At 44.2% G+C, this 13,290-nt stretch overlaps 1 protein-coding gene across 6 annotated transcripts in view; it reads left to right on the forward strand.

Moving 5' to 3' along the window:
* CCDC30 (coiled-coil domain containing 30) overlaps positions 1-13,290 on the forward strand; it is a 72,590-nt gene that overhangs the window by 9,923 nt on the left and 49,377 nt on the right. For 5 of the 6 annotated variants that reach the window (XR_009759525.1, XM_061601568.1, XM_061601565.1 and 2 more), the window contains 3 exons: positions 1,704-1,824; positions 6,080-6,270; positions 9,477-9,630. Coding sequence is in view for 5 of the 6 variants with exons in the window: in XM_061601568.1 (XP_061457552.1) it covers positions 1,704-1,824; positions 6,080-6,270; positions 9,477-9,630 (466 nt within the window). In the remaining variant the exon portion in view is untranslated. Of the gene's footprint in view, positions 1-176; positions 374-1,703; positions 1,825-6,079; positions 6,271-9,476; positions 9,631-13,290 lie in introns of those variants that run through there. The other variant, XM_061601566.1, reaches the window with a different exon arrangement.

The following is a 13,290-nucleotide window of genomic DNA, read 5'->3' on the forward strand; positions in this document are numbered from 1 at the left end:
GCTGAGAGCAATGCCATCAGGAGTCTACACCAAGAGGCTAGACTCCTAGCAGGGTCACCCAAGGCGGAATGGTCAAAGCTGAGACACCAGACTAAGATGCATCCAGGCTCAGAGGAAGGCAATGGTAAACCACCTCTGAATATCTCTTACCGTGAAAACCCTATGAATAGACTATCCAAAATGCAACATGAGATAATGCTGGAAAATGAGACCCCCAGGTCAGATGGCACTCAGCGAGCTACTGGGGAAGAACAATGGACAAGTACAAGTAGTGCTATGACTAATGATACAAGCTGAATAGAAGCCCAGAAGCTGATGCGCACAGATGCAAAAGGAAAGTCTGGAGTTGTATGACATACACAATAGGAACATGGTATGTGAGAAGCATGAACCAGGGAAAGTTGGAAATTGTCAAGCAAGAAACGGAACGTATCAAAGACATGATTCACTAGAAAAAACAATAATGCTGGGGAAAACAGAAGAGAGTAGAAAAAGAGGAAGACCAAACGAGATGGATTCCATAAAGGAAGCCACAGACCTGAACAGGGTGGTTTATAACAAATGCTGTTGGAGGTAGCTGATTCATAAGGTCACCATAGGTCATAATTGACTTAGGGGCACATAACACACAATGATTTTGAATGCATTTGAATGGAGCAGGTTTGTGCAGCTGACCGGTGCTGTTTAACGAGTTGGCTTAGCTAGTAGTCAGGGATGATGGGAGCTGTAATCTAACCACTTCCGAGGATCCGAAGTGTAAGAACATAGAACTAAGTAATGCTGGTGAAGTGTTTTGAAGACTGGTTATTTATTTATTTATTTATATCCTGTGCTTCCTCCCAGTAGCACTAAAAACACTTTAAAACATCATAAAAACAGACTTGATAATATATTAAAACAAAAACATCCTTAAAAACGTATTAAAACAAAACATCTTTAAAAACATCTTTAAAAAAGCTTTAAAAACATCTTTAATAAAAAGGTTTTAAAACATCTTAATAAGCAATAACAACACAGATGCAGACTGAAATAAGGTCTCTGCTTAAAAGGCTTGTTGGAAGAGGAAGGTCTTCAGTAGGCCTCGAAAAGAGAACAGAGATGGGGGCCTGTCTGATTTTTAAGGGGAGGTGCCACAACACTAAAAGTCCACTTCCTATGTTGTTGCAGAACGGACCTCTTGATAAGATGGTATCTGCAGGAGGCCCTCGCCTGCAGAGCGTAGTGATCTACTGGGTATATAAGGGGTAAGACGGTATTTCAGGTATCCTGGTCCCAAGCTGTATAGGGCTTTGTACTCCAAAACTAGAAACTTGGACTTAGCCAGGTAGGTAATAGGTAGCCAGTGCAATTCTTTCAGCAGCGGGATGAGAGGTTAGCGATACCCTGCCCCAGTGAGCAGTCTTGCCGCCCCACATAGAGGGCATTACATTAATCCAGCCTGGAGGTTACCAGTGCATGGACAACAGTGGTCAGGCTATTCTGGTCCAGAAACGGCTGCCTTACCAGCCATAGCTGGTAAAAGGCACTCCTAGCCCCTGAGGTCACCTGGGCTTCTAGCGACAAAGATGGATCCAGGAGCACCCCCAAACTACAGACCTGCTCTTTCATAGGGAGTACGACCCCATCCAAAGCCTTGCAGAAGGCACTGTCCTATCTCCCTGCGGATTGAGAATTGCGGGCTTGGATTGTCCTTCTCCTTTCAGGTGGAAAATTACGTGGGCCATGTCCGTAACTTGATGGAAGCACGGGATGCTCTGGCAACCGAATTTGAGAGAGAAAATGAGCAGCTCAGGATGGAATTCACACAACTACAGCTTGAGCAAGGTAATCTCGCTCTCCTTTACTTTGCTGAGGATGTCAGTTCCAGGGCCCTAAAGGTGTAGGGAGTGAGTCAGCCATCCAAAAAGTGGAGAAGTGACCCCTTCCCACTCTGTGGCCCCCCTGCCAGCCCATCGCTCACAAGAGGTCTTGATTTAACTGGAAAGTGGGACATAGACCTTTTTCCTCTTAACATCCTTCCAATTCACCCCCAGTGTCCACAAATAAGAGCTGATGTGCAGATTGTGCACCTGAGTCATGGGGGACCACTAGCAAAGACAACACCTCCCTAAAAAAGTTCTCAGTGATTGGTCTGGGTTATAAGGGATGAATTGAAATTGATATGAAACAAACAAGGCAGTAAATATGGATGTATTAAGTATGATTTAATTTAACTGTTTAATCCTGTTAAATAAATAAAAAGTGTTAAGCATGAAGCAGATAGAAAAAAAATAAAAATACTCCTGAGTATATAGCAAAACCAGCATTGAGCTTTTGCTGTTGTCCTCTGGTCACAGCTCTCAGTGGTTACATTTGCGGCGCAAGAAATGACTTGACCTTGAGGGAAGACTGGCCTCTGCAGCTCTTGTTGTTTTGTGGGCGGATCAATGCATTGTGTGCTGAGTGATCAACAGCTTTTCAGCTGCCAAGTAGCACAGGCCTGATTGCCCTTGGCACACAAACCAACTGAGCAAAAGGGTGGAGAGTTTTAGTGGTCATGGTGAAAATGCTTTTGTTGATGGTTTAGAGTCTTAAGAATTTTTAATTTTATTTTACCTGTTCATTCGTTTTGTCCTCTGCTTTGCAGCTAATATGGGCTCCCAAAAGTCTTCCGGCAATTAATATCCTTTGCCAAGATTCAGTTGCCAATGCACAGAAAAGATAGAAAAGGATTTAGAGCAGCAAAAAATAAAACAGGTGTCCCCTTCTCAAGGAATACCCAAAGGGACGGAAATAGAGGGGATCAGCATATTAGAAAACCATAACTTGAGTTCCTTCCAGTTCTTGGCTAATTTGACCCATGCCATGTCCCATCTTAACTTTGAAATCAAATTCCCAACCCTCTCTTCTCCTCTCATTAGAACAGGAGTGGAGAACCTGTGACCCGGGGACCAGATTTGGCTCACAGACATCCCTGTTTGGCTTGCGAGGCCATTTTCCCTAAACCATGCCCACCTGTCCCACACCTGAAGGTGTGGCTGGATTGGCTGCTCATGCAGCTGATTCCTGCAGAAAGCAGGACTGAACTCCCCGCTCATCAGCTGATGGACAGGGAATTCAGTCCTGCTTGGCTCATTATGACATTAGATGATTGGCAGGTGGCCCCTCCCACCTATCAAAGCTGACCCACAGGTGTAGGAGGCAATAAAGATCCAGCCTACTGGGCCAGAAAGGGTCCACACCCCTGCAGTGGAAGGTGGCCAACAAAATGCATATTCCCAATGAGAGGCACAGTAACCTGGTTTCACCTCCCAAGGGACCAGCGGTGGCTGATCCCTAGTGGGACTGGCAGGGCGAAAGGCAGGCCGAAGGGTAAGTGAAGCCAGAGCTAATGACAGGCAGAGCCAACTAATTCTAGCTTTGTCTTCATACTCCTTTTGTATATTTTGGTTTGTACAGAAGCAATACTGAGACCATGGAGGAGGAGGAGGAAGCTGACAGCTAGTGCCCCCCGCCCTGAGGGCTTGTTAAGAAAGGAGAGGCAGGCTGAGTCTGAGGTTGATGGGGCAGCACTCCATTCATCCCAATGGATCAGCCTCCACTAAAAGGGCAACTGCCCTTTCAATAGCAACCGTATCCTCAAAACTAGACGCCAAGATGCGCTGGCAAAATGCAGTGTCCATCCACCACTGCATGTTTTTGTCCGATGGGATGGGACAGGATGGACTTTGTGCCATGGCTCTTCACAGCAGAAGAACCAGAGAGGATTCTGAGGGAGTCATCAGTTAAGACATAAGAGGAGCCCTCCTAAATCAGATCAAAGGCCTATTTTGGGAAGCCCGTAAGTAGGACCTGAATGCAATAGCACTCTCCCCGCTTGGCATACTGCCTCTGATCCTGGAGATAATGAAATGGAAATGGACTGCCTTCAAGTCGATTCCGACTTATGGCAACCCTACGAATAGGGCTTTCATGGCAAGCGGTATTCAGAGGTGGTTTACCATTGCCTCCCTCTGAGGCTGAGAGGCAGTGACTGGCCCAAGGTCACCCAGTGAGCTTCATGGCTGTGTGGGGATTCGAACCCTAGTCTCCCAGGTCGTAGTCCAGCACCTTAACCACTACACCACACTGGCTCTATACATGGCCATAATTAGTAGCAATTCATTGTCTTAGTCTCCATGAATTTGCCTAACCCCCTTTTAAAGTCATCCAAGTCAATGGCTGTCACTGCATCTTATGGTAAATGAACAACTAGCATTTTTTAAAAAAAATCTGGAATACTTTTAAATGGCAATAATATTTGAGAGTAAAACAAATACTTTTCAGCAAGAAAAGAGAAAGAAAAATTCTGTGCTTAAAAGAACCCCTGTCCATTCTGTGGAGACAAATACTTCCTTTCCCTGAATTTATATTCCACTCTGTTCCAATTATACCTAACAGCAGTTTTGAATTGTATATGTTGCTTCCCATTTCTTAAGTGGTTCAGAAAGAAGAGTAGGCCGTATAACTGGGCGACTGAGAAAAGAGAGGGGAAGGGCTATAATTCAGTGGCAGAGTACCATGCAGAAGGTCTAAGGTTCAGTGCTGGTAGACTCCCAATTCTCATCATCCTTGACCATTGGCTGTGCTAGCTGGGGCTGATGGGAGCCAGAGTCCAACAATATATGGAGGGCCACAGGTTAGTCACTCTGGCGTAGAGGAGTTGATAAGGCAGAGCCCATCACCAGTGAGACCTTATAGAATGTGAACCCTGTGAATGCAAACTAATCTGTCTCAGGACTCGTGTGCTCAAAACTTTCCAATTTGAGCTGGGTTTACGAGGTGGAAGGAGGTAAGAAGTTTAATGATGGTGGCCTTGCCTACAGAACAAAAGCAAATGGAAAGTACACAGGAAATCTTTGCTGTAGGAACAAGGCATGACTGCCCTCCCCTTCCTCCTTTTCCGAGTTCCATGTGCTCGGAGTGAAAAGCCAGAACTTTCAATCCAAGTCCAAATCAATTGCATGTTTCAGCTCGGCAGCTTGCTACCAGGTCCGTTTCCTCTGGGAATCAGAAACATCCTGTGGTTTCCACTCTGTGCTGTCCCCCTTGGTTTTAAACTGCATCTTAAGAAAGGGGTTATACAGAAGGTTGAAGATAGGCAGCAAGAATCAAAAAAGGTGTGAGCAGTGTTTTATTTGTCGCCTAATAACAAATGTCTCTAGGCAGTTTACATGCACCATTAAAAACAGCATCAAGTTTAACAATGAAACAACAATGCCCCAAAATATACAGTACAGAAACGGCAATAAACGTTATAATTGTATTCCCTCAAAAAGTCTGAGTGAAAAGGTAGGTCTTAAATCTGATGCCAAAAGAATGCTAATGTCAGTGCCAGGTGGGCCTCATTGGGGAGAGCATTCCATAGGTGTGGGCCACAACCAAAAAGGCCCTCTTCCTTCTCACCACCCTCTGAACCTCTCTGAGGGGCACCTGAAGAAGGCTCTCAGATAATGAACGCAGGGTAGGTTCAAGCCCAGCAGGATCCAGGTGTGTTCAGGTGGCAGTAGCCCCATGAACACCCATGCTGTGGATATAGGAGGGTAATAGAGGAAACTAGTCTCCTTTGAGATTAGAGAAGGGCTGGGAGGTGTGACCCACCTCAATCAGGAGATTTTAGGTTGCCAGGAAAGGGCAGCAAATGATCGACTTTTCAGCGCAGGGATGGGGAGCCTATGTGTGCCCCCAGATGTTGCTAGAACTGAGACTTGCCCCTCTTGTCACACCCCTTTTCCCATGTTCAGTATGCTAACTGTTCTCTGTTCCTGATAAAAAAAATCTTCTTTTGTCCCTTTGTTCCCTCTTTACAGGAAAACTGAGTCAGACCATGGGTGCATCTAGCTCAGTATTGTCTATATCAGTGTTTCCCAACCTCCTCCCTATTTCAAATCACTTTCAGCTCTCTGGGCAGGGGTGAGAGGAGCGCCCTCTCCAGCTATGGATGCTGCGGGTGGGTCTTTTCTTTCTCCAACTTTGGGAAGCCCAGCAACTCTGTTTCTCCAAGCAAGCTTGTTCTTTTGTAGGATATTTAGGTGTGCATTTTCCCCACCCCACCCCCCAGAATCCCAGCAGAAGGAAGTGGAAGAAATGCTGGAGCAGGAAGGTTTGTGTGATATTGCCCGCAGCAGCCCCAGTGAACAGGTCGCTTATTTCCTGGTTGAGAGGAGCACTCTGCTGGAGAAAATAGATTTACTGGAACAAAAGCTGCAGTCCCCCAGCTGTTTGGAAAGCCTTTGTGCTGCTCAGCCTCAGGTACATAACCCTCCTTTGTTTATTCATTTAGAATACTTTTCTATCTCATTTTACAGCCCTGAGAGGCTCTTAAAGCGACTTGCAAAAATTTCATAATACAGTCTCCATTCAGGAACAGAAATGGCATGGTGTCCACATAGGGCCAGGATTACTGAGGCAGCATTTACTGCCGTAGAAACATAGGGAACTGCCTGAGTCAGACCATTGGTCTGCTCAGCTCTGTGTTGGCGACACAAGCGGCGGGCGAAAGGTAGATTGTGACCTCCTGGTAGACCTCTGGTGTGATTTTCAGGATGGCAGCAATGGTTTCTGACAAACTGTCTGGGGCTGATGGAAATTGGACTCCTCTGGAGGGCCACAGGTTCCCCACCCAGATACAGTGGGTCTTGATCCAACAGTTGAAGATGAGTGCGCTAGCCAATATATGTCTACCATGGTTGGCTTTTTCCTACAACGTGCAGCATCCATTTTGTTTCAAGATCTCACTAAGACAGAAAAACACGGGTTTTCATTTCCCCCAGTTTAATAGGGGAAAAGTGTGTTTGTTTGAGAGCCGCAGAGTTGTTTTCAAATCACCGCTGCCCGCCTTTGAAATGTCATGCCTGTCTTCGCTCTCCGTGTGCGCGTACGTATCATTACTTGGATGAAATGCAAGAGGAGATCTTTTGGATGAAATTGGCACATTTTTAATAATTCTTTCCTTGGAAGGATGAATTGGATCACATACGGCAGACACCAGAAGATGAGCTTAAGGAGCAACGGGAATTGATGCAGCACACCAAAGAGATGATGACTAAAGTAAAAAAGAGAAATCCGAGTAAACTTTTTTACTTCCGCTAATGCAGAGTAGCTTCATGGTGGGAAGGGCTGCATCTTAGATACATCAAGGGGTAACGTGGTGGTGATAGACAGCGGATTCATTTTTTTTAAACGTACCAAGTAATTCCTAAAAAAGGTTATCCACAGATCATAAGCTAGCAACGGCTGTAGTGGAAGGATGACGGCAGCTCTGACGCTTGTGAATGAAATGAAAATCTGGTGCTAGATAAAGATCCATGCGACATATGAAGCTGTCTAGGATTGCATGCACACCGTACATTTAAAGCATATTTTCCCCTCCCAAAGAATCCTGGGAACTGTAGTTTGGGGTGCTGGGAGTTGTAGCTCTGTGAGGGATAAACTATAGATCCCAGGATTCTTTGGAGAAGGAGATGTGCTTTGAATGTATGGTGTTTATGTAGCCTTGTATAGTGGTCTATCTAGCCCAGAGTGGCAATGGCTTGTCAAAGTCTTTAGGAAAAGATTCTTTAACACGGGTGGGCAACCTGTGGCCCTCCAGATGTTGTTGAACTCCACCTCCCATCGGCCCCAACCAGCAAGTCATTGTCCTCAGATGGCAGAATTTATAGTTCAACAACACGTGGAGGGCCACATCCCCCATCTCTGCTTTGCCAGGAAATGGTGGGGACTGAACTTGAGTCTTTGCGCATGCAAAGCAGGTGCTCTACCACTAAGCTACACCATTCCTTCTCTCCAAGTCATTGCCAGAATAAGCCAAAGAAAAGCAACCAGATCTGGCTCAAGATACTGTTATTTATTATTAAATTCATGTCCCACCTTTCCTCCAAGAAGCTTGAGGTAGCCAACATAGTTCTCTTTTTCCTCATTTTATCCTACAATAACCCAGTTTGGCCGGTGAGATGGAGAGAGATTGAATGGGCCAAAGTGAGCTTTGTGGACGATTGAAGATTTGAATCTTGGCCTCACATTTGCTAGTTCAACAGCCTGATTATTGCATCACCCTGGCTACCAGGAAGCTCCTAGTAGTTTTGCCAGTAGGTCTGAACTGTTTCTATCTCTTTGCTGTCCTTAAATACCCAAACTCTGGATATTTAATTCAATTAAAAACAACAAGGGTAGAAGAAACAATTTAATATCCAAACTTTTATCATCCAGTGTGTTTCAGAGCTATCAGGTACTTCATCAGGGAATTCTGCAAATAAAAATAAAAGTTTTTGATTTATGTATGTATGTAAAACTACATACATTACATTTATCTGCCATAATAGATTGTGAAAAATAAAATTCAAAGAAGAAACATTTTAGCCAATAGAAATCTACATAAAATAAATTGGTACATGTATAGTATGCATGCAATATCAAAAATAGATTTACTTACTCAGATACAGAATGACACAATGGATTGCTTACTAAAAAACCTCATCTTTTGTACTATACCAGAATGTTGTAACCACATTTATCTATCAATCCATTGTGATTCTCATACCTGTAAATTCAAAGCAGTGGTAGTAGGTGTAGATTAAGATCCACAGGGTTTTTGGTGTTAAGGCTTAGGATCTACCTGGCTTCTTTTTCTAAGAGTATTTTCTCTAAGGCCCAAAAGGAGAGGTCCTTTATAGCATGGGGCCTCTTCCCAGTGTTGCATCAGTGGTGATCCCACATAATGATATTTGATATTATAAGTGTGTTCTCCTGTTCTGGTTTGCAGTTGACTTCAGGTTTTACCTATATACATACTATTGCAAGGTCAAATGATAGAATATACCACAAATTTGCTGTTACATGCTGTGAAGTCTCTTAGCATGTCCATTTTTGCATCAGCAGGATTTAAAAGTTCTTTTAACTTAAGACAATGACTACAATACTTGCAGGATCCACAAGAAAAGTTACCTGTTGGAGGACTTGATCCTGGGAAGAGAGGTTGTTCCCATGGGCAAATGATTGGCCACTGTGAGAACAGGATATTAGACAGATAGGCCACTGGCAGGTGCTTATGTTCTTAAGGGCAATTTTCTCAGAGGCATCACTCCTGACTGACTAATTTCCTATATTTTAGCACTTTTATGAGTTATATAAGGTTTCTCTTTATATTCCACAATATCAGAAATACCAGCATTTATTAATAGTTTGTCTTAGAGAAGTGCTGATATTATTAAAGGGGATGCTAAACAAGTCTTTTGTTTAGCTAGCAAGTGGTGAGCTACTCACCATATCCACTCTTTTTCTGGTTTTCTGCAGTCATCTTCCTGGGTAACCCCTCTGTGTATGGGCTTAATGTAGTTTTTCAGCCTCGATCTGATAAAAATGAAGGCCCCTTGCACCTAGAGCCTTCTTTGTGCCCTGCGATGCTGAGATGCCATCCCAGCCACATCCCTTCCTCTGCATGTTGTGCTTTGTCTTTCTAGTTTCACACTGAAGAGTTGGCAAGAGAAAGTGCCTTGCGCAAGCATGCTGAGCAAGACCTGGATGAGGTTGCACGCAGGCTGCAGAGGGCGCACAGTAAGATCCGGAGACTGATGGAGGAAATGGATGGGCAGAAGAAAGAACAGAACAAGCTGGGTGAGTTTAACTCTTTGCAGCCACACACAACTCAGACATGTTGGCAGACCTTGGCTTCAATCCATTTTCTTCTTCTCCAGAACATAACAAACTACTAGCTGTTCTAACACACCCTGTCAGTACAAGGGTTACCGCTGGTGCAACAGGACTTCCTTCCACCATGCGTGCCTGTGCCCTCCCCAAATCTGCTCGGGAGGGTTGAGGGAACCCATAGTACAGATTTAGAGGTGGACAGGGGAGGGGGGGAATCTCATTGCGCTAGCACTATATTGGAAACCACACATGCGTTTCATTCAGGCACTTGCCACCGTTGAGAAACGCCTAAGCGTTCTGCCCCAGGCAGTGGTCTCAGCTGGAGAACAAGGCTCGTTCCAGCTCAAATGGGGGGCTTGTGCCGGTAGGATCAGCTTGAAGTCCAGGTGGCATAGTCAGGTCAGGCAGAGGCCAGACTCCAAGCGGTCTGGGTACACAAGGTCAGGGAAAGCAGAGTTCAAAGTCCAAAAGGCAAACAAGCACAGTGGGCAGTTCCAAGTGGAGCCTAGGCTTGAACATTGCTCCAGCCTTCAAAGTAAGCCCAATAACATTTGCCTCCAACAACTGCAGTTTCCTTTGAGCAACCGGCCGCAACCCCAATGAATGGAGACTTTACCATTAAAGGGGCCCAGTCTGTTTTAAGAGCCCTTGACTCCAGCAGCATGGGGGAGGCTGCGGTTCTGCTGTGGCCTCCCCCCTCACTGGATCGTCACCTTGCAGTGGTGAGTGGGCTTGCATGTTCCAATGAACCCTGTGAGTGATGCCGTCGGGAGACATGCACTCCCAGCAGGGTCACCCATGGCGGTAAGGTCAAGGGAGAGGAACCAGACAAAGAACGATCCAAGAAAGTCCTCAAGGGCAGAACAGGCAGAGGATAACAATGTGTACGTTACAATGGCTGTGAAGGCGGAGGAAGGCTGCAGCAGATAAAGGACTTCCAATTGTCGTGGTATCCATGCCATTGGATCAAAGCCTTTTTCTGTCGAGATTGTGTGTTGATCGTCGTGCCTCGATCTCCCCACATAAAACAAATTCACGCACAGGCATCTTCCAACCAAATTATCTTGGAAGACAATCTTACTCGGTCACGAGTGATCGCCAACCACTGTGGCCTCCAAGTTAAGACTCCTCAGAGCTTGAAGATGATAGCATGACTAGGCCTGGGGAAAAAACGGTTTTTTATGTTTTTTTTCCGAAGCCGTTCTTGGGTTTTTTTCTGAAAAATTGAAAAAAATGAAGAAAAAATGGATTACAGAATGTTTTATTTTAGCATGATGAATAAAATGTTTCATTGAATCTTGGTCCCACCTTTTTTCTCAGTTATTTTCATGGGAATAGATGCTTTATGTCCGCTTGACGCTGTGGAGGACTACAGGAGACATAAATAATTTTCTTTGTTACTAATGTTGATGGTTTCTTCTGGTTTTTTTAAATTGTTTTTTGCGTGCTCCTCATAAACTGGCAAAACGAAGTAGGTTCCTTACAGTTCAGGATCTTGTAGATCCATTTGCTACAAAAATATTTTTTAAAAAAATAAATTCAATTTGTAATAATTGTTTGAATAAAATGTAATTTTAATATACCAAATGTGATAATTTTATGCCAAACCAACTTGTACATAATTACATTTGATGTTCCTGAAGTAACAAAGTGACTTTCAATTTGTAAAAAGTGCTAATATTGCATTTTTTCCATTTTTCCAAAAATGTCTGTTTTTTCTGAAAAAAACTGGGGTCGAAATGTTTTTTTCCCCATTGCTTCAAAATTTCTGGAAATTTTACATCTCTAAACATGACCTGTCATCATAGGCTCTTCTGGTCTGGAACTTCCGAGGAGGCAAGGACATCAGAGGCTGGTTCAGAGGGCACATTCTCCTCCCAGTCAGATATGTCCTCTGAATCCCCTGAGGATGGGCAGTCAAAGTATTAAGAGGACACCCTCCCTCTGGCTTTGATCAATGCAGCCAAATGTTCTCACGATGTCACTTAATGATGGAGAAAAAACCAACAACACAATAAAATAAAATAAATATTCAAGATGCTTATATACCACAATTCTACTTGCAGGAGCTCCTGGGACAGTTTGCAGAGTTTGTAAAACCAATGACAGGAAAACCACAGATCACATTAAAATTTGGGCACTACAGGAGCATAAAGCCAGCAGAACCAATAAAAACCAGTGGTTGAAACTTGAGGGTTCAGATAAGGAGGTCTTCACCTGGCACTGGAAAGGCATAAAATGTGCTAGGTTAGTCTCCTTGGAAGGACTTTCCACAGGCGATGTGCCACAACTGAGAAACCTTCTCTCCAATCATCATCTGCCTAACTTTAGAAAATGGCCGGGGGGGGGGATTTGAAGGAGAGCGTTTGATGCTGCTTGTGAAGTTCAAGCAAGGAAGTGTGGATAGTGGGAGAAGATAGCCTATTCTTATTAGATTTATATCCTGCCGTTCCTCCCGGCAGAAGCCCAGATCTTAGATTCCTGGCCCCATGAAATTTAGGGCATTTGTGTCATTTCAGATTTATACTTGCCCACACGGCATTTCAGAATCTCCAATATACAAAGGACCAGAAGGGGTACCTTCTAGGAACTGAGTTCAGGGAGCATAAAAATTCAACCTTTGTCCCCAAAATAAGAATTTTCCAACAACTGTCCAGGAGAAAGACACAAAAGCCGTTTTGTGGAACGCAGGAATGTTGGAGGCTGCCCAGTAGGGCTTTTCTTAGTTTTATGGGTTCCCCTTTGGAGACTTGACAATGTGGGACTGTGAACCCTTTAAACTGCTTTTTCCCTAAGGCAGATAGTTACCCTTGAGCTTTTCAAAGGGGTTGCTCCACTTGGCACAATCTGGTCTCCTGTCCTGCTTTGGCCAATCAAATTTTTCTTTAGGGCAGCTGTTGCATCAGAGGGGATGCTTGTCGTCAGTGTGCTTCAGCCTCCCAACCACAGAGCACCTCCAGATCATGGTCAGGTCTGCCAGTGGATTCCTTTTCTGGGTGACCTTTTGAGAGCACTGAGCCAATGAGAAATTTGTTATGATTTGCAAATAATTTTTTGATGCTTGTTTCTGTATGAATGATTTTTAGTATTTTAGATTTCAAGTATTTCTGGGGTATTCCATGTTCTAAGGTCAGGTTTAGCTGAATTAGGCTCTTTGAGTGGTGTATTAAGATTTGCGTCTTCTAATAATTTGTGTAACCTGTTGTAAAACATTCCTTCTTTTTTAAAAAAAAATCAAATGGGATTCCTGATTTGTTTTAGGGATGAAGTAGTTATTTTGATGGTAGTTTTTATATATTTAAAAGCCTAGTTGTATTTGTCAGTGAACCCATTTTAATGTCAAAGGTATGAAAGTGTTTTAAGGATTGCTCACAAGTTGATTCTGTACCAAATTTTACAGTTTAGAGGGAGTCTCAGAGGTGGTATTGGAATGCTGGTTTGGTTGCTGGGGGCCTAACTCAGGAGGATGGAGAAGTCAGAGTAGCTTCAGCTGTGGGCAGTGACTCAGCAGATGACCAGGTAGGGAAGGGGCTGGTAAGGGATATTTTGCTGAGAGAAGAGCTCTTGCACAACAGCCCAAACACAGGTTAACCACCTCAGTGAGAACTAGGACTCTCCCTGCCTTCC

Source organism: Rhineura floridana, chromosome 18, assembly GCF_030035675.1.
Source record: "Rhineura floridana isolate rRhiFlo1 chromosome 18, rRhiFlo1.hap2, whole genome shotgun sequence".
Lineage (NCBI taxonomy): Eukaryota > Metazoa > Chordata > Lepidosauria > Squamata > Rhineuridae > Rhineura > Rhineura floridana.